Source organism: Panulirus ornatus, chromosome 12 (assembly GCF_036320965.1).
Source record: "Panulirus ornatus isolate Po-2019 chromosome 12, ASM3632096v1, whole genome shotgun sequence".
NCBI lineage: Eukaryota > Metazoa > Arthropoda > Malacostraca > Decapoda > Palinuridae > Panulirus > Panulirus ornatus.
In genome coordinates this window covers 38,595,875-38,618,443 of record NC_092235.1, presented here as the reverse complement: position 1 = coordinate 38,618,443, position 22,569 = coordinate 38,595,875, and the positions used below count along the sequence as shown (strand labels likewise).

The 22,569-nt window shown below is 41.0% G+C and overlaps 1 protein-coding gene across 2 annotated transcripts in view; it reads left to right on the top strand.

The window, feature by feature from the left end:
- Nucleotides 1–22,569, top strand: part of LOC139752021 (plasma membrane calcium-transporting ATPase 3-like) — a 393,564-nt gene that overhangs the window by 269,919 nt on the left and 101,076 nt on the right. For both annotated transcript variants that reach the window (XM_071667801.1, XM_071667800.1), the window contains exon 3: nt 22,057–22,251. In XM_071667801.1, the coding sequence (XP_071523902.1) occupies nt 22,057–22,251 (195 nt within the window). The remainder of the gene's footprint in view (nt 1–22,056; nt 22,252–22,569) is intronic.

The window sequence follows — 22,569 nt, the reverse complement described above, 5'->3', positions numbered from 1 at the left end:
AGAGAAAGGTGCAAGAGGTGAAAAAGAGGGCAAATGAGAGTTGGGGTGAGAGAGTATCATTAAATTTTAGGGAGAATAAAAACATGTTCTGGAAGGATGTAAATAAAGTGCGTAAGACAAGGGAGCAAATGGGAACTTCAGTGAAGGGCGCAAATGGGAAGGTGATAACAAGTAGTGGTGATGTGAGAAGGAGATGGAGTGAGTATTTTGAAGGTTTGTTGAATGTGTTGGATGATAGAGTGGCAGATATAGGATGTTTTGGTCTAGGTGGTGTGCAAAGTGAGAGGGTTAGGGAAAATGATTTGGTAAACAGAGAAGAGGTAGTAAAAGCTTTGCGGAAGATGAAATCCGGCAAGGCAGCAGGTTTGAATGGTATTGCAGTGGAATTTATTAAAAATGGGGGTGACTGTATTATTGACTGGTTGGTAAGGTTATTTAATGTATGTATGAGGTTATTTAATGTATGGTGAGGTGCCTGAGGATTGGCGGAATGCTTGCATAGGGCCATCGTACAAAGTTAAAGGTGATAAGAGTGAGTGCTCAAATTACAGAGTTATAAGGTTGTTGAGTATTCGTGGTAAACTATATGGGAGGGTATTGATTGAGAGGGTGAAGGCATGTACAGAGCATCAGATTGGGGAAGAGCAGTGTGGTTTTAGAAGTGGTAGAGGGTTGCGGATCAGGTTTTTGCTTTGAAGAATGTATGTGAGAAATACTTAGAAAAGCAAATGGATTTGTATATAGCATTTATGGATCTGGAGAAGGCATATGATAGAGTTGATAGAGATGCTCTATGGAAGGTATTAAGAATATATGGTGTGGGAGGCAAGTTGTTAGAAGCAGTGAAAAGTTTTTATCGAGGATGTAAGGCATGTGTACGTATAGGAAGAGAGGAAAGTGATTGGTTCTTAGTGAATGTAGGTTTGCGGCAGGGGTGTGTGATGTCTTCATGGTTGTTTAATTTGTTTATGGATGGGATTGTTAGGGAGGTGAATGCCAGAGTTTTGGAAAGAGGGGCAATTATGAAGTCTGTTGGGGATGAGAGAGCTTGGGAAGTGAGTCAGTTGTTGTTCGCTGATGATACAGCGCTGGTGGCTGATTCATGTGAGAAACTGCAGAGGCTGGTGACTGAGTTTGGTAAAGTGTGTGAAAGAAGAAAGTTAAGAGTAAATGTGAATAAGAGCAAGGTAATTAGGTACAGTAGGGTTGAGGGTCAAGTCAATTGGGAGGTAAGTTTGAATGGAGAAATACTGTAGGAAGTAAAGTGTTTTAGATATCTGGGAGTGGATCTGGCAGTGGATGGAGCCATGGAAGGGGAAGTGGATCATAGGATGGGGGAGGGGGCGAAAATCCTGGGAGCCTTGAAGAATGTGTGGAATTCGAGAACATTATCTCGGAAAGCAAAAATGTGTATGTTTGAAGGAATAGTTGTTCCAACAATGTTGTATGGTTGCGAGGCGTGGGCTATGGATAGAGTTGTGCGCAGGAGGATGGATGTGCTAGAAATGAGATGTTTGAGGACAATGTGTGGTGTGAGGTGGTTTGATCGAGTAAGTAACGCAAGGGTAAGAGAGATGTGTTGAAATAAAAAGAGCGTGGTTGAGAGAGCAGAAGAGGGTGTTTTGAAATGGTTTGGGCACATGGAGAGAATGAGTGAGGAAAGATTGACCAAGAGGATATATGTGTCGGAGGTGGAGGGAACGAGGAGAAGTGGGAGACCAAATTGGAGGTGGAAAGATGGAGTGAAAAAGGTTTTGTTTGATCGGGGCCTGAACATGCAGGAGGGTGAAAGGAGTGCAAGGAATAGAGTGAATTGGATCGATGTGGTATACCGGGGTTGACGTGCTGTCAGTGGATTGAATCAGGGCATGTGAAGCGTCTGGGGTAAACCATGGAAAGCTGTGTAGGTATGTATATTTGCGTGTGTGGACGTATGTATATACATGTGTATGGGTGTGGTTTGGGCCATTTCTTTCGTCAGTTTCCTTGCGCTACCTCGCAAACGCGGGAGACAGCGACAAAGCAAAAAAAAAAAAAAAAAAATATATATATATATATATATATATATATATATATATATATATATATATATATATATATATATATATATATATATATATATATGTATATATACATATATATATATATATATATATATATATATATATATATATATATATATATATATATATATATATATATATATATATATATATATCTTTCTTTCTTTCATACTATTCGCCATTTCCCGCGATAGCGAGGTAGCGTTAAGAACAGAGGACTGGGCCTTTGAGGGAATATTCTCACCTGACCCACTTCTCTGTTACTTCTTTTGGAAAAAAAAAAAAAAGAAAAATGAGAGGGGAGGCTTTCCAGCCCCCCGCTCCCTTCCCTTTTAGTCGCCTTCTACGACACGCAGGGAATACGTGGGAAGTATTCTTTCTCCCCTATCCCCAGGATAATATATATATATATATATATATATATATATATATATATATATATATATATATATATATATATGTATATATATATAAAAATTACATGTTAAACGAAATTATATTAACTCATACTGAATTGTGATTTCATCTTCATGATATATATATATATATATATATATATATATATATATATATATATATATATATATATATATATATATATATATATATATATATATATATATATATATATATATATATATATATATATATATATATATATATATATATATATATATATATATATATATATATATATATATATATATATATATATATATATATATATATATCATGAAGATGAAATCACAATTCAGTATGAGTTAATATAATTTCGTTTAACATGTAATTTTTTCTATACAAACGCCACTACATGTTCAACGAAGACAATCCACCTCATCAGGTGCAGACAGGTCATAAAGTTTTAAATCTCAACGCCACCACAAAAATTCCGTCTTTCTTCTGATATTCTCGACTACATAGTGTCTCTGTGAAATAAGTATTGTCATATGTATAGAGAAATTACATTTTCAACAGACTTGTATGGACTACTGAATTATGATTTCATCATAACTTACATCGGAGACTAGTGTTTGTTGAATATATTTGGTTATAGATTTGCAGATATAGGGCGTTTTGGTCGGGGTGGTGGGCGAAGTGAGAAGGTCAGTGAGAATGGTTTGATGAAAAGAGAAGAGGAGGTAAAGTTTGCGGAAGGTGAAATCTGGCAAGGCGGCGGTGGGTTTGGACGGTATTGCAGTGGGATTTATTTTAAAAGGGTTGAATGTGCTGCTGAATGGCTGGTGAGGATATTCAGTGTATGTATGGATAATGGTAATGTGCCTGAGGATTGGCGGAATGCATGCATAGTGCCTTTGTACAAGGCCAAAGACCATAAAAGTGAGTGTTCAAACTACAGAGGTATAAGTTTGTTGAGTATTCCTGGAAAACTATATGAGTGGGTACTGAGTGAGAGCGTGAAGGCATGTACAGAGCATCAGACTGGGGAAGAGCAGTGTGGTTTCAGAAGTGGTAAAGGATGTGTGGACCAGGTGTTTGCTTTGAAGAATGTATGTGAGAAATACTTAGAAAAACAAACGGATTTGTATGTAGCATTTATGGATCTGGAGAAGGCACATGATAGGGTTGATAGAAATGCTTTGTAGAAGGTTTTAAGATTACATGGTGCGGGAGGTAAGTTGCTAAAAGCAGTAAAATGTTTTTACCAAGGATGTAAGGCATGTGTACACGTAGGAAGAGAGGAGAGTGATTGGTTCCCAGTGAATGTCGGTTTGTCGGTTTGCGGCAGGGGTGTGTGATGTGCCCATGGTTGTTTGATTTGCTTATGGATGGGGTGGCTAGGGAAGTTAATGCAACAAATTTGGAGAGAGAGAGACGAGTATGCAGTCTATTTCGGATGAGAGGGCCTGGGAAATGAGCAAGTTGTTGTTTGCCGATGATGCAGCGCTGGTGGCTGATTCCGGTGAGAAACTGAAAAGGTTAGTGACTGAGTTTGGAAAAGTGTGTAAAAGGAGAAAGTTGAGATTAAATGTGAATAAGAGCAAGGTTTTTAGGTTCGGTAGGGTTGAAAGACAAGTTAATAGGGAAACGGCATTGCCATCCCCTGCGTCAACGAGGTAGCACCAGAAAACAGAAGAAAAAAGATCACATTCGCTCACACCCAGTCTCTCGTTGTCATGCACCAAGACAGAGTTCCGTATTCATATCCAGGCCCCACAGACCTTTCTATGGTGTACCCCAGATGTTTCACATGCCCTATTCAGTCCATTGACAAACCATCGACCCCAGTACACTATATAGTTCCAATGCACTCTATTTCGTACACGGCTTCCATCCCCCTGCATGTTCAGGCCCAGCTCACTCAAAATTTTAACTCCATCCTTCTACCTTCAATTTGGTCTCACGCTTCTCCTTCTTCCCTCCACCTCTGACACATATATCCTCTTTGTCAACCTTTCCTCAATCATTTTCTCCATATATCCAAACAATTTCAACACTCCGTCTTCTGCTCTTTCAAACATGCTCCTTTTATTACCAGACATCTCTTTTACCCTTTCATTACTTATTCGATCAAACCATCTCACACGACATATTGTCCTTAACATTTCACTTTCAAAATATCCAACCTCCTCCGAACAACCCTATCTATAGCCCATGAATTGCAGCCATAAAATATTGCTGGAACTACTATTCCCTCAAACATTCCCATTTTTGCTCTTGAAGATAACGTTCTCTTTTTCCACACATTCTTCATCGCTCCCAGAACATTCACTCCCTTCCCCACCCTATGACTCACTTCTGCTCCCATGGCTCCATTCACTGCCAAGTCCACTCCCAGGCATCTAAAACACTTCACTTCCTCTAATTTTTCTCCGCTCAAACTTACATTCCAACAAAATTGTCCCTCAACCCTGCTGAGCTTAATACCCTTCTTTTCATTCACATCTAATTTCAACTTTCTCCTTTCACACACTTTTTCAAACTCAGTCACCAAGTCTTGCAGTATCTCACTCGAATTAGCCACCAGTGCTGTATCATCGGCAAACTGCACTGACTCATCCCAGACCCTCTAATCCCCAACAGACTGCGCACTCGCCTCTCCTTCCAAAACCCTTGCATTTACCTCCCAAACCACCCCATCCATAAACAAACTAAACAACCATGGTGACATCACGCACCCCTGCCATAGACCGAGCTTCACTGGGAACCACTCTCCGCTCTTCCTATTCTTACACATGCCTTACACCGTTGATAAAAGCTTCTCGTTGCTTCTTGCAGCTTATCTCTCACGCCATATATTCTTAAAACCTTCTATAAATCATTTCTATCAACCTTATCAAATGCCTTCTCCAGATCCATAAATACCACATACAAATTCGCTTGTCTTTCTTAGTATTTCTTTCATACATTCTTCAAGGCAAACACCTGAACCACATATCCCGTACCACTTCTACAACTTCACTGTTTCTCCCCAATGTGATTCTCTTTACATGCCTTCACCCTCTCAATCAATGCCTTCTCATACAATTTTCCATCTATACTCAACAAACTTATGCCTCTGTTAGCTTGAGCACTCACCTTTATCCTTTTTGCCTTTGTACATTTTTGCACTATACATGCATTCCACAAATCTCTAGGTACTTCACGATGATCATTATATTCACTGAATATCCTAACCTACCAATCAACATCACAGTCACCCCATTTCTTAATAAATCCAACTGCAGTACCACCCAAATACGCCGCCTTGCAGGATTTCATCTTCCACAAGGCTTTCACCACCTCTTCTCTCTTCACCCAACCACTTTCTCTGACTCTCACTACGCACACCGCTCCGACCAAAACACCCCACATCTGCCACTCTACCATCAAGTACATTCAACAATCCTTCCAAATGCTCACCTTATCTTCTCACTCCATCAGTAGCTGTTATTACTTCTCTTCTTGTCCCCTTCACCGATAATTCCATTTGTTCTCTTGTCTTTCGGACATTATTTACCTTATTCAACTCCTTCCAAAACATCTTTTCTATTCTCCTTAAAGTTTAATGATATTCTCTCTCATCCCAACTCTCATGGACCTATTTTGCAACCCTTGCACTCTCCTCTTGACCTCCTGCCGCTTTCTTTTATACGCCTCCCATTCATTTGCACTCCTTCCCTGAAGGTATCGTCCAAACGCCTCTCTTTTCTCTTTCATTAATATCTTTACTTCTTCATCCTACCACTCACTATCTTTTCTAATCTACCCATCTCCCAACTTTCTTATGCCACATGTCATCACTGCTTCCCTAAATGCATCCCATTCCTCACTCACTCCCCTCACTTCATTTGCTCTTACACTTTGTCATTCTGCACTCAATCTCTACTGGTACTTCCTCAGACAAGTCTCCTTTCCAAGCTCACTTGCTCTCACCACTTTCTTCTCGACATTCTCTCTTCTTTCTCGAAAGCCTCTACAAATCTTCACCTTCGTCTTCACAATGTGGTGATCAGACATCCCACCAGTTTCCGCTTTCAGTATATTTACATCCAAAATTCTCTCTTTTACATGTCTATCAATTAACATAATCCAATAATGCCTTTTGACCATCTCTCCAACTCACATACGTATACTTGTGCGTATCTCTTCTTTTGAACAAATATTCCTTATCACCAGTCTTTTTTCAGCACACAAATCCACAAGCTCTTCACTATTTCCATTCACAACACTGGATGCCCCATACAAACCAATGATACCCTCAATTGCCACGTTACTACCTTAGCATCTATGTCACGCATCACTAATGCCCAGTCTCGTGCACTAAAACTGCTGACACACTCACTCGGCTGCTCCCAAAACTCTTGTCTCGCATGATCTTTCTCCTCATAGTCAGGTGCAAAACACCAATAATCACCTATCTCTCGCTATCCGCTTTCAATTTTACTTAAATCAACCTAAAATTTACTTCCTTACACACTATCACACACTCCCACACCTCCTGCTTCAGGAGTAGTGCTACCCCTTCCTTAGCTCTTCTCCTCTCAACAACCCTTACTTTAATCCCAAGTCGTTCCCAAACCATTCTTCCCCTTTACCCTTGAGCTTCGTTTCACTTAAAGCCAAAACATCTAGTTTTTTTTCCTCCAACACACTACCTATCTCTCCTTTCTTCTCATTTTGGTTACATCCACAGACATTCAGACACCATAATATGAGCCTTCGAGGAGGATTTAGGCTGTTTGGGTCATGATGGTATGCGAAAGGAGAATGAAGAGTGGGTGGCGAAGAGAGAAGTGGTGAAAGACTTGTATAAGATGAAATGTGGCAAGGCTGCTGGAGTGGATGGTATTGCAGTTGAATTTGATAAGAAAAGGGATGATTGTTATTGATTGGCTGTTAAGGATTTTAATGTCTGTGTGGATCATGGTGAGGAGCCTGTGGATTAGCGAAATGCATGTTTAGTACCACGGTTTAAACAGAGGTATAAGTTTGATGAATATACCTGGTAAGTTGTAATATAAGAAGTGGTAGAGAATGTATTTGCATTGAAGAATGTTCAGAAATACTTAGAAAAACAAAAAGTTTTGGCACCGCCAGGGGGACTTTAAATTAAACATTCAAATTGTCGGTTTCCCTCTGGATTCCGCTATGCCCCTGTAATGGCCTGTGGTGCCGCCATAAGGGCTTTGAATTAAACCTTCAACTAGCTTCTGTATTTCTGAATGCCTTCACGCCAATGGATTTGTACATGACATTTATGGATCTGCAGAAGTCATATGATATGGTTGATAGAGATGCTTTATGGAAGGTCTTAAGAATATACGGTGTGAGAGGTAAGTTACTAGAAGCAGTGAGAGGTTTTTATCAAGGGTGTGAGGCTTGTGTACGAGTGGGAAGAGAGGTGAGTGAATTGTTCCACGTGAAGGTTGGCCTGCAGCAGGAATATGTGATATTCCCCCACAGTTCTTCAGGTTGTATATGGATGGGGTGATGAGGAAGGAAAATGCGAGGATCTTGGAGACTAGGGAGAATATGCATTCCACTGGAGTTGAGAGGGCCTGAGAAGTGAGTTAGTTATTGTTTGTTGTTGATACAGAACTGTTGGCGGATTCGAGTAAGAAACTGCAGAAGTTGGCCACTGAGTTTGGAAGAGTATGTGACAGGACTGAGTTTGGAAGAGTATGTGGCAGGTTAAATAAAAGTGAATGTGAATAAAAAGATTATTAGGTTTAGCAAGATTGAGTGACAAGATATTAGGGGAGTGAATTTGAATGATGAAAACGTTGACATCTGGGAATAGATATGGCAGACAATGGAACCATAGAAACTTTAATAAGGAGAGGATGGAGGAGGGAAAGAGTTTTGGGGAGCGTTGAAAATATGCGGAAAGAGAGAACATTATGTTGGTAGGCAAAAATCAGTCGATGGACTAAACCAGAGCACGTGAAGTGTCCTGGGTAAACCATGATTGTAGATCGGCAGCTGTGGTTTCGGTGCATACACATGACATACCATTTCTACACACTCATCAACTTTCTCAATCCTACTCTATAGACTTTTTGAACATTCTTTTACGCAATCATCTTTTACACAATTAGCCCTCCTCCAACACATATTGTTCTCGAGCATTTCATTTACAGCACATCTATCCGCCTCTGTTATTTAACATATAGGGTCCACAACTTGCACACGTACAGCAACATCTTATAAGCTGTGAAACTTGAAAAATGTTTTCAAACAGATCTGTCCGCACTTCTTTGGTTACCTGGCTTAAACACATGCATCACTGTCATTTTTCCTGAAAGCAAAAAAAATGCTGACATTTCCCTCCGCTCCCCATTAACATCTGGATAAACTCTGCAGTTGCTATGTTTGGGAAAGCTCAAATTTCTCATATTTGGGGATGAATAGATGTCATAGAGAATTGTAATACACTTCATATGATGATTTACTTCTCATGCTGCAACATCAACACTGATCTTAGGAGTTTAACATCCCCAACCTTCAAGGCAACTGTCCGAACTCTAATCATATCAATACTGAATGTACTAACATGAAGGAATTAAAATCTAGGCTTTCCTGCATGTGTCCTTCCACTGTCGGACTCCCGTAGTGGGATCTGCATTTCCTAGTTGATACACCTGCCACTAGAGATGCTGAACTACGGTCACTGTCAGCACTTTTTCAACTTGCAGCTTAGAAAGCTTCGTTTTATCATATGTATCCTTCCCTGCAAACTATGTGCGTTGTTTTTCAAATATTTAGTTTAAACAGTCACCATCATCAAGCTTACCAAGATTCAGGGAAGGAGCAGGTTCTCTCAGCTTATGGGAGCAGGTACACACTGGTGGTGTTGATTGTGACCCTCATGTTGGCACATCCCTGCTGGTGCTGACTGTGGCCCGCGTGTTGGTACATCCCTGCTGGTGCTGACTGTGGCCCGCGTGTTGGTACATCCCTGCTGGTGCTGACTGTGGCCCGCGTGTTGGTACATCCCTTCTGGTGCTGACTGTGGCCCGCGTGTTGGTACATCCCTGCTGGTGCTGACTGTGGTCCGCGTGTTGGTGCTGATTGTGACCCTGGTGTTAGTACACCACCGCTGGTGTTGACTGTGACCCTCGTGTTGGTACACCTCTGCTGTTGCTAACTGTGACCCTCATGTTGGTACATCCCTGCTGGTGCTGACTGTGACCCTCGTGTTGATACACACCTGCTCTTGCTGGCTGTGACACTCGTATTAGTACAGCGTCGTGTCAAGAAACTGTAATCAGGTACATTCATCAGTGTCTGCCATTCACGCAACGTGATAAAGGAGAGGTCAAGATCATTTGCATTAACTTGTCCTGTAGATTCTGTGTCGTGCATCCGTGTTTGTAAGCGTTATAACAACATCGTTCTACTTTCTTTTGTCTGTTCATCGTAAATCACTTTTTCGTAATTTGTAGGTCAACAAAGTTTAGGGTTCTTAGTGGGTTGTTCCGGGTAATGGAGGACGGGTGAGAGGAGGACGAGGTAACTGATATTACGTCCTTCACTTCTGCAATTTCTTCTGAACATATGCTTGATTCAAGTATTTCCCCAGAATAATGTCTCCGTACTGAGAATCTTACTATACTGTCTATACTCCCTCATTGTTATGTTGTATGTGGTTAACATGCTATTAGATCACTGTCTTGAAAATCGTATGTTAATGTGTCGTCCTCGCTTATTTTCCTACATATTGTTTTCCTTTATAGAATGACAAGACAATTATGTGAGCAAACGTATTGTTACTGTAGGTGAGAGAGTGGCGAGCACTCTGTGATGACGGTCTGTTTACTCAGCGTCGGCCATAATGAGTCTCACTGGTTTAGATTTTAATGTTTATTGTCTAAATATACATAGATGAAGCACTTCAGTGAGAGTATGGGTGAAGGACACATTAATAGAGGCATGCGGAGGCACTGTGTATGGAGCTTACAGTGGGTATAATACATCGATACAGGAGGGTGACAGGTGGGCTAGAGTGTGGCCCTGGGACCCGGGTCCCTCACCCGTCAGAAGGGGACGGAGGTCTAGGATACATCAAACACGTGATATATGGAATGACAGGATAACAACTGATGCTGACAACATTATAGGTAAAAACCGTTGTGTAATACAAAGCACGTTTAGAGTATGTCATACATACACAACACATCTTGTTAACATTACAGATACATTATATACACAAGCCACACATATACTGAGGTGAGAATCTGAAAACAGGACACAGTGTAACGGGCATTCATTGACACTAATACTAATATGAACGATCAGAGATATATCAAATATGGTGCATATTTACAGAATACACTAACACTGGGCATAATACAAATAGGGTCAAGGTACATTGTAGTTACAGAAAGAGTTTGTGCTGGGCATGATTACAACGCGTGCTTAAATTACACCAAATTTTGAATATAGTGTCAGAATGTCTTCAAGGATATTACTATTAGTAATCACAAAGCTGTTTAATAGTGGGTCTATATGTCTGAAATCACTGATTTTGGACATTTGCTAATACAGTGTCCTAGTTTATGTTCATCAGTTACAGAACAGATTTGGCATTTGGAATGTTCAGCATCATGGCTTCTCGCTACTTGCCACAGATACCTGTGCCTAAGGCGTATTCTGGCAGTTACAATATCACATAGCCTACTGTGGGGTCCAGTGCCTTCCATATTGATGGTCTCACTCGGTGATAACCAGCCCTCCACGAGCACTCATACAGCCTTCACTTCTATTCTGTCGCATACATCTGCCTCCTAAAGATGAAGGAAAGAATGACCCGAAAGCTACGCCATCCCAGTCTTGGCGGCGGGACTGCATATCTCCTCACCCATTTTCTCATCTTCCACTCAAGAAGTTACAGTCTTCCTCACAATCTCTGGTTAGGTGCCATCTATCTTTTTCATTATCGATTTTTCATCATAATTCATAGTTTACTGGTTATTCGTAGCCTCCCCCGCTGTCCTTGATTTAGCAATATTTATGACTTTCCCAACATCTATGGTTCATCACTACAAGATCAACCAATTCATTTTTGGTCTTCCTCACTATATATTTATTCATTTATAGCCATACCCATCCTCTGTGTTTTCACATTTCGTAACTAAGCCTCAAACACTTAGCAGACCCTTTCCCATCTTTCATTTCCACATCAACTATATCTTCACAATTTCCCCATTACCTAAACCCCTCCTGGCTCTCTGTTATCTTGCCCTATGATCATATGCTCCTCTTTAAAGATAGTCCTTATTTCCGTCTACAGCCTTTGGTAAGAGGCAGTCACAATAACGGATACACTTACTCAAGGAAACTTGAAATTCAAGAGTGGAGGATTGTTTAGACAGTTAGTTTCACGTATGATAGAGGAGATAGATATGCTCGGTACAGGAGGATGAGAACAACGCATGCCAGATGGAAAGGTGCAAAACAGGGCATGCAAAATCATTTTGGGTCCCTCTTACACCACAATTCAAAGGGCGCTCAGAGTGTCACCCCTTAGACTCTCTACAGCCATCACTTACACCACGCCATGTTAAAATATCACCACCTTAGATCCCTCATCATAGAGTTGCACTTCGCCACTACAGCCATAAAGAATTCATACGAGATCATTCAGACCTCTATGACAGCACCTCCGTCCCAGCCGCTGTAAACATCATGAATACTTAAAATTTGTAATATGCAGTCTCTCTACTCCCCTTTCTAACTGTCCGAGCATATTTTTCAGTGTATTTTCAGCCTAAGGTTACAGTAACTTAGTAAACAATCAATCTCCTTTTTCTCTTAGAATCATTACTATTATCACTATATTATATAATACATTATACTTTGTCGCTGTCTCCCGCGTTAGCGAGGTAGCGCAAGGAAACAGACGAAAGAATGGCGCAACCCACCCAAATACACATGTGTATACATAAGTGCCCACACACACTCACATATACGTACCTATACATTTCAGCGTATACATACATATACAGACATATACATATATAAACATGGACATTTTCATATGAGCTGCATTCCTCCATTCCCGCCGCCACCCCGCCACACATGAAATGACACCCCCTCCCCCCTCTAGATGTCATGTCTTTCCACATCTAGGCCCCTCGAAAACTTTCTATGGTTTACCCAAGACGCTTCATATGCCCTGGTTCAATCCATTGACAGCACGTCGATCCCGGTATACCACATCGTTCCAATTCATTCTATTCCATGCACGCATTTCATCCTCCTGTGTGTTCAGGCCCCGAGCGCTCAAAATCTTTTTCACTCCATCCATTCACCTCTAATTTTGTCTCCCACTTCTCCTCGTTCCTTCCACCTCTAACACATATATCCTCTGTCAATCTCTCCTCACTCATTCTCCCCATGTGACCAAACCATTTCAATACACCCTCTTCTGCTCCCTCAACCACTTTATTACCACACATCTCCCTAACCCTTTCATTACATCCTCGATCAAACCACCTCACACCACATATTGTCCTCAAACATCTCATTTCCAACACATCCACCCTCCTCTGCACAACCCTATCTATCACCCATGACTTACAACCACATAACATTATTGGAACCACTCCTCCCTCAAACATACCCATTTTTGCTCTCCGAGGTAACGTTCTCTCCTGCATTCTCTCCTTCTGCATTCTTCAACACTCCCAGAACCTTCGCCCCCTCCCCCACCCTGTGACTCACTTCCGCTTCCATGATTAAATCCGCTGCCAAATCTACTCCCAGATATCTAAAACATTTCACTTCCTCCCGCTTTTCTCCATTCAAACTTACCTCCCAATTTACTTGTCCTTCAACTCTACTGAACCTAATAGATAACCTTGCTCTCATTCACATTTACTCTCAGTTTTCTTCTTCCAAACACTTTACCAAATTCAGTCACCAACTTCTACCATTTCTCACCCGAATCAGCCACCATCGCTGTTTCATCAACAAACAACGACTGACTCACTTCCCAAGCCCTCTCATCCACAACAGACTGCATACTTGCCCCCCCCCTAAGAATTCCATCTATAAACAAATTAATCAACCATGGAGACATTACGCATCCCTGCCGCAAACCGACACTCACTGGGAACCTATCACTTTCCTCTTCCTACTCGTACACATGCCTTACACACTCGATAACAACTTTTCACTGCTTCTAGCAACTTACCTCCCACACCATATACTCTTAATAGCTTCCACAGAGTGTCTCTATCAACTATATCATATGCTCTCTCCAGATCCATAAAAGCTACATGCAAATCCATCTGCTTTTCTAGGAATTCCTCAAATACATTCTTCAAAGCAAACACCTGATCCACATCCTCTACCAGTTATGAAACCGCACTGCTCCTCCCCAATAATTATCCTTATTATTATTATTATTATTATCATTATTATTATTATTACTATTATTATCATCATTATTATTATTATTGTAATTATTAATATCATTATTATCATTATCATTATTATTATTATTATCATTACTATCATTACTATTAATTATCATTATTATTATTATTATCATCATTATCATTACTATCATCATTATTATTGCCATTACTGTTTCTACTACTATTAGAGTTATCCCTGGGGATAGCGGAGAAAGAATACTTCCCATGCATTCTCCGCGTGTCGGAGAAGTCGACTAAAGGGGGCGGGAGCGGATGGCTAGAAACCCTCCCCTCCTTCTATTTCAACTTTCTAAAAGGGAAACAGAAGGAGTCACGCGGGCAGTGCTCATCCTCCTCGAAGGCTCAGATTGGCGGGTCTAAATGTGTGTGGATGTAACCAAGATGAGAAAAACGGAGAGATAGGTAGTATGTTTGAGGAAAGGAACCTAGATGTTTTGGCTCTGAGTGAAACGAAGTTCAAGGGTAAAGGGGAAGAGTGGTTTGGGAATGTTTTGGGAATAGTCATGGGTTGGTGAGAGGACAAGAGCAAAGGAGTAGCACTACTCCTGAAATAGGAGTTGTGGGAGTGTGTGATAGAGTGTAAGAAAGTAAACTCTAGATTGATGTGGGTAAAACTGAAAGTGGATGGAGAGAGATGGCTGATTATTGGAGCCTATGCACCTGGGCATAAAAAGAAAGATCATGAGAGGCAAGTGTTTTGGGAGCAGCTGAGTGAGTGGGTTAGGAGTTTTGATGCACGAGACCGGGTTATAGTGATGGGTGATTTGAATGCAAAGGTGAGTAATGTGGCAGTTGAGGGAATAATTGATGTACATTGGGGTGTTCAGTGATGTAAATGGTTTAACAAGATATATATATATATATATATATATATATATATATATATATATATATATATATATATATATATTTCCCTGGGGATAGGGGAGAATGAATACTTCCCACGTATTCCCTGCGTGTCGTAGAAGGCGACTAAAAGGGGAGGGAGCGGGGGGCTGGAAATCCTCCCTTCTCGTTTTTCTTTAATTTTCCAAAAGAAGGAACAGAGAATTGGGCCAGGTGAGGGTATTCCCTCAAAGGCCCAGTCCTCTGTTCTTAACGCTACCTCGCTAATGCGGAAAATGGCGAATAGTTTGAAAGAAAGAAAGAAAATATATATATATATATATATATATATATATATATATATATATATATATATATATATATATATATATATATATATATATATATATATATATATATATATATTTTAGGGAGAATAAAAAGATGTTCTGGAAGGAGGTAAATAAAGTGCGTAAGACAAGGGAGCAAATGGGAACTTCAGTGAAGGGCGCAAATGGGGAGGTGATAACAAGTAGTGGTGATGTGAGAAGGAGATGGAGTGAGTATTTTGAAGGTTTGTTGAATGTGTTTGATGATAGAGTGGCAGATATAGGGTGTTTTGGTCGAGGTGGTGTGCAAAGTGAGAGGGTTAGGGAAAATGATTTGGTAAACAGAGAAGAGGTAGTGAAAGCTTTGCGGAAGATGAAAGCCGGCAAGGCAGCAGGTTTGGATGGTATTGCAATGGAATTTATTAAAAACGGGGGTGACTGTATTGTTGACTGGTTGGTAAGGTTATTTAATGTATGTATGACTCATGGTGAGGTGCCTGAGGATTGGCGGAATGCGTGCATAGTGCCATTGTACAAAGGCAAAGGGGATAAGAGTGAGTGCTCAAATTACATAGGTATAAGTTTGTTGAGTATTCCTGGTAAATTATATGGGAGGGTATTGATTGAGAGGGTGAAGGCATGTACAGAGCATCAGATTGGGGAAGAGCAGTGTGGTTTCAGAAGTGGTAGAGGATGTGTGGATCAGGTGTTTGCTTTGAAGAATGTAGGTGAGAAATACTTAGAAAAGCAAATGGATTTGTATGTAGCATTTATGGATCTGGAGAAGGCATATGATAGAGTTGATAGAGATGCTCTGTGGAAGGTATTAAGAATATATGGTGTGGGAGGAAAGTTGTTAGAAGCAGTGAAAAGTTTTTATCGAGGATGTAAGGCATGTGTACGTGTAGGAAGAGAGGAAAGTGATTGGTTCTCGGTGAATGTAGGTTTGCGGCAGAGGTGTGTGATGTCTCCATGGTTGTTTAATTTGTTTATGGATGGGGTTGTTAGGGAGGTAAATGCAAGAGTTTTGGAAAGAGGGGCAAGTATGAAGTCTGTTGGGGATGAGAGAGCTTGGGAAGTGAGTCAGTTGTTGTTCGCTGATGATACAGCGCTGGTGGCTGATTCATGTGAGAAACTGCAGAAGCTGGTGACTGAGTTTGGTAAAGTGTGTGGAAGAAGAAAGTTAAGAGTAAATGTGAATAATAGCAAAGTTATTAGGTACAGTAGGGTTGAGGGTCAAGTCAATTGGGAGGTGAGTTTGAATGGAGAAAAACTGGAGGAAGTGAAGTGTTTTAGATATCTGGGAGTGGATCTGGCAGCGGATGGAACCATGGAAGCGGAAGTGGATCATAGGGTGGGGGAGGGGGCGAAAATTCTGGGAGCCTTGAAGAATGTGTGGAAGTCGAGAACATTATCTCGGAAAGCAAAAATGGGTATGTTTGAAGGAATAGTGGTTCCAACAATGTTGTATGGTTGCGAGGCGTGGGCTATGGATAGAGTTGTGCGCAGGAGGATGGATGTGCTGGAAATGAGATGTTTGAGGACAATGTGTGGTGTGAGGTGGTTTGATCGAGTGAGTAACGTAAGGGTAAGAGAGATGTGTGGAAATAAAAAGAGCGTGGTTGAGAGAGCAGAAGAGGGTGTTTTGAAGTGGTTTGGGCACATGGAGAGGATGAGTGAGGAAAGATTGACCAAGAGGATATATGTGTCGGAGGTGGAGGGAGCAAGGAGAAGAGGGAGACCAAATTGGAGGTGGAAAGATGGAGTGAAAAAGATTTTGTGTGATCGGGGCCTGAACATGCAGGAGGGTGAAAGGAGGGCAAGGAATAGAGTGAATTGGAGCGATGTGGTATACCGGGGTTGACGTGCTGTCAGTGGATTGAATCAAGGCATGTGAAGCGTCTGGGGTAAACCATGGAAAGCTGTGTAGGTATGTATATTTGCGTGTGTGGACGTATGTATGTACATGTGTATGGGGGTGGGTTGGGCCATTTCTTTCGTCTGTTTCCTTGCGCTACCTCGCAAACGCGAGAGACAGCGACAAAGTATAAAAAAAAAAAAATATATATATATATATATATATATATATATATATATATATATATATATATATATATATATATATATATATATATATATATATATATATCGAATACCCTTCGTTTCACAATGCATGTTCTATGAAGGTGCGTGTTCATATGCACTTTATTCGTATTCATATACCTCCGCGATGTACAGTTAGGTTCGGTAAAACGCTATCAGCTGGCTATGTGCGTCTGTTCGGAAACAACCAAGTATAGACCCCGTTGCTCACCATTGTGAAACGAAGGGTATTCGAGTACTCAGTATTTCGAGCAGTTGTTTCCTATTATACAGTCCTATAGCCTAGCGGTTAGCATGCCTGCCTCTTGCACAGGGGTCCCAGGTTCGATCCTGGCTGTTGGAGGTTTGTATGTTCTATGAAGGTGCGCGTTCATATGCACTTTATTCGTATTCATATACCTCCGCGTTGTACAGTTAGGTTCGGTAAAACGCTATCAGCTGGCTATGTGCCATAAATATATATATATATATATATATATATATATATATATATATATATATATATATATATATATATATAAGTATACGTATGTAAGTAGGAGAGATGGCCAGAGAGCGTTATTGGGTTACGTGTTAATTGATAGGCGCGCGAAAGAGAGACTTTTGGATGTTAATGTGCTGAGAGGTGCAACTGGAGGGATGACTTATGATTATCTTGTGGAGGCGAAAGTGAAGATTTGTAGAGGTTTTCAGAAAAGAAGAGAGAATGTTGGAGTGAAGAAAGTGGTGAGAGTAAGTGACCTTAAGAAGGAGTCTTGTGTCAAGAAGTACCAGGAGAAACTAAGTGCAGAATGGAAAAAGGTGAGAGCAAATGACGTAAGGGGAGTGGGGGAGGAATGGGATGTATTTAGGGCAGCAGGGACGGCTTGCGCAAAAGATGCTTGTGGCATGAGAAGTGTGGGAGGTGGGCATATTAGAAAGGGTAGTGAGTGGTGGGATAAAGAAGTAATATTGTTAGTGAAAGAGAAGAGAGAGGCATTTGGACTATTTTTGCAGCGAAATAGTGCAAATGACTGGGAAACGTATATGGAAAGAGGCAGGAGGTCAAGAGAAAGGTGCAAGAGGTGAAAAAGAGGGCAAATGAGAGTTGAGTCGATAGAGATGTTCTGTGGAAGGTATTATGAGTATATGGTGTGGGAGGCAAGTTGGTGGAAGCAGTGACAAGTTTTTATCGAGGATGTAAGGCATGTGTACGAGTGACTGGTTCTCTGTAAATGTCGGTATGTGGCAGGGGTGCGTGATGTCTTCATGGTTGTTTAATTTGTCTATAGATGAGGTTGTTAGGGAGGTGAATGCAAGAGTTTTGGAGAGAGGGGCAAGTATGCAGTCTGTTGTGGATGAGAGGGCTTGGGAAGTGTCAGTTGTTCGTTGATGATACAGCGCTGCTGGCTGATTCGGATGAGAAACAGCAGAAGCTGGTGACTGAGTTTGGTTAAGCGTTTGAAAGAAGAAAGCTGGGAGCAAATGTGAATAAGAGCAAGGTTATTAGGTACAGTAGGGTTGAGGGACAAGTCAATTGGGAGGTAAGTTTGAATGGAGAAAAACTGGAGGAAGTGAAGTGTTTTAGATATCTGGAAGTAAATTTGGCAGCGTATGGAACCATGGAAGCGGAAGTGGGTCACAGGATGGGGGAGGGAGCGAAAGTTCTGGGAGCGTTGAAAAATGTGTGGAAGGCGAGAACACTATCTTGGAAAGCAAAAACTGGTATGTTTGAAGGAGTAGTGGTTCCAACAATGTTATATGGTTGCGAGGTGTGGGCTATAGGTAGGTTTGTGCGACGGAGGGTGGATGTGTTGGAAATGAGATGTTTGAGGACAATATGTGGTGTGAAGTGGTTTGATGGAGTAAGTAAAGAAAGGGTAAGAGAGATGTGTGGTAACAAAAAGAGTGTGGTTGAGAGAGCAGAAGGGGGTGTATTAAAACGGTTTGGTCACATGGAGAGAATGAGTGAGGAAAGATTGACTAAGAGGATATATGTATCAGAAGTAGAGGGAACGAGGAGAAGTGGGAGACCAAATTGTAGGTGGAAGGATGGAGTGGAAAAGATTCCGAGCGATCGGGGCCTGAACATGCAGGAGGGTGAAAGGCGTGCAAGGAATAGAGTGAATTCGAACGATGTGGTATACCGGGGTCAACGGGCTGTCAATGAATTGAACCAGGGAATGTGAAGCGTCTGGGGTAAACCATGGAAAGTTTTGTTGGGCCTGGATGTGGAAAGAGAGCTGTGGTTTCGGTGCATTACACATGACAGCTAGAGACTGAATGTGAACGAATGTGGCCTTTGTTGTCTTTTCCTAGCGCTACCTCGCGCGCGTGCGGAGGAAGTGGTTTGTTATATCATGTGTGGCGGGGTGGCGTCGGGAATCAATAAAGGCAGCAAGTATGAATTATATACATGTGTATACATGTATATGTCTGTGCATGTATATGTATGTATACGTTGAAATGTGTAGGTATGTATATGTGCGTCTGTGGACGTGTATATATATATATATATATATGTATGTGGGTGGGTTGGGTTATTCTTTCGTCTGTTTCCTTGCGCTAACTCGCTAATGCGGGAGACAGTGACAAAGTATAATAATAATGATAAGTATTATTATTATCGTTATCATTATCATTATTGTTATTATCATTATTATCATTATTACTATCATTATCATCAGTAAATGTACACATATTCAAATACATACATACAAATATACAAACAGTGACATGTGTGGGATGGGACATGAAAGAGAGCGAAGCTGCCAGCATGACTACGGTCCTGCTGTAGTTAACGTGACGTGGTTGGCACACTGGTTCTGTCAACACCATAGTCTACGATAGTCTTCGTCTTACACACACTTACAATACACGAAAGTTAAAAGGTTGTATGATTGTAGAGATGAATCAGGAGTCGGGACACCACTAGTGAAAAACTCCCTCCCCGCGCCCTACAAATGGGCATGGGCAAATACAAACAGATAATTACACACACACACACACACACACACACACACACACACACACACACACACACACACACACATACACACACACAAATACACGGCTAAAGAGGCCAACTCTTTTGAATACAGTTTACCACAAGTTAGATAATAAACCATTGTCTTAATTATATCCACTGTATTCACATTTTCATTCACTGTATATATTTCCAATAAAACATTAGTATTGACTAAGAAATGATTTCATCTTTACAAATTGCCGAGATACCCACTCGGATAACGTCTAATGTTCCTGTTGACCTTCTTAATCTGTTCATCATCGATCGTTGTAATACCCAGGAGCCTCATTGCTCTTCTATAGCTAATAATTATCTTACTATTTACCAAATGGCTTTATGCAAGGTGCATGTTTGGTGGGAATGAAACATATCCGACAGAAGATCATAATAATATAGTTCTCTTATTATCGTTTTAGATTTTTTTCCTTAGTTTTAACATATTTATTACCTAGATATATTCAAACAAATTATTTATGATGGACTGGTTGAAGAGCACCTATCCAAGGTAGGTGGAGGCAAGTGTAGAGCGTCAGAGAAAGTGGGAAGTGTAGGATACACGAGATACATGATATATAGTTACAAGTTAGTAAATGTTCCTGACATCACGACAGTTAACAACATTTGTTATATATATCAAGTTGAGAATGTGCCATACACATACCGATCATCATGCTAACATATAACACATTGTATATCTCATACACATATGCACTGAGGTGTGTATGTAGAATAGGACACACTGTAGCGTGCAGTCGTGAACACCGATAGCAATATGAAAAGTCAATGATAAGCTACATATTGGGCAGGCAGTTACAGAATATGCTAGCACTGGGCATGTTGCTAACAATGACAATATACAAAGGAAGTCAAAGTACATTACACATTGGACATGGTAGTTATAGAAAGTGCTTGTACTGGGCGTGATTATTCAAGATGTTTACATAACCATAAACACGGCGGATTTTGGATATAGTGTCAGAATGTCTTCAAGGATACTGCTGTCAATGAAGTAGTCACAAAACTGCTGAAACAGTAAGTCTTGAGGTTATAATACAAAGCAAAAGACAGGTCAGCCTGGACCTCTTGCGGACGAGGGAGCGTAAATGTCTATCTAACATATAGAAAGACGCGACTCATGGCTTGTATAGACTGAAAATTTGTTCAGTAATATCTTCTTATTGATTCGTGGCTACTAAGAAATACATCCCAGACCTACACTTCTGGGATGTAATTTCGTTACTCTGCCAAACTTTTGTTAAGTTCGATGACTGCATAATTTTCTTTATCAAGCTGTATTATTGTTCAGAGCTTCAGCATTCACATGGTACCTGTGTGGTCATGATATATATTGTGGCTCTCTGTGTTCACGTAGGTGGAAGGTGATTCTCTTATGTATCCAATCTCTGTCTCTCCAATACCAGCCTCCCCTCCTGCGTCACCAACATTTCTAGTCGTCTCTGCGTCTTTGTTCACTAGGGGTCGAGGTCAGGGAGTAATTAGTCAAGTTCAGTGTAAGACTTGGAGTGAGACGTTATGCCACAGGAACAATAGTGACTACAACTGTACCTCCTCGTACTAAAATCAGACGGTTGTTTGGACCATATCTGCTGAGCGTGTTTGTAATAGCTGTTCAAGTATGCCTACGGTTCATTGCCTTCGAACACGAATGCGTTATTGATTATCTGATGACCTTCAGTGTGTCACTACTTTTTTCACATGTTGTATTAAGAGTTCAGCTCGACGCCCTGTGAATTTATAAGCACTTCACTTATCCTGCCACTGAGAGATTCAGTTCTTCGCCTCTTGTGATGCAAAGGATACTAAGCCTTCATATATCTCGGCAGGAATCGTCAGCTTACCGGAGGAGTTGGCATTTCGAGCTGAAGCGTTCGGGACCAACGTGATCCCTCCCAAGGATCCACCTTCCTTCTTACGGCTGGTGTTTGAAGCGCTGAAGGACACGACGCTCATCGTCCTGCAGGTGGCCGCCATCGTCACCATCGTCCTCTCCTTTTTCCACGCCGAGAAGAGCACCGAGGGTGAGTAGTGAACTCTACTTATGGCTTATGACATACTGATGGAATGATACATACCTGGGTGGCCAGGTAAGGTCATCCAGTGAGGTATTCTTTGTTATCCAGATGGACCTGACCTATATTTTCATAGGATAGAAGCAAGATCACAGGCAGGCTGAGGCTGTCTTAGGTTTCTGATAAAAGATAAAAGAGAAACTATTGCAGAAGTCATGATGATGGCCAGAATGATATTTTTAATCGATGTGTTGAAAACTAGCTTTCTGGTCCTTGATTTATGCAATTACGGGGTTGCCTGCCCATCAGATGTATATTTTCGTGAGT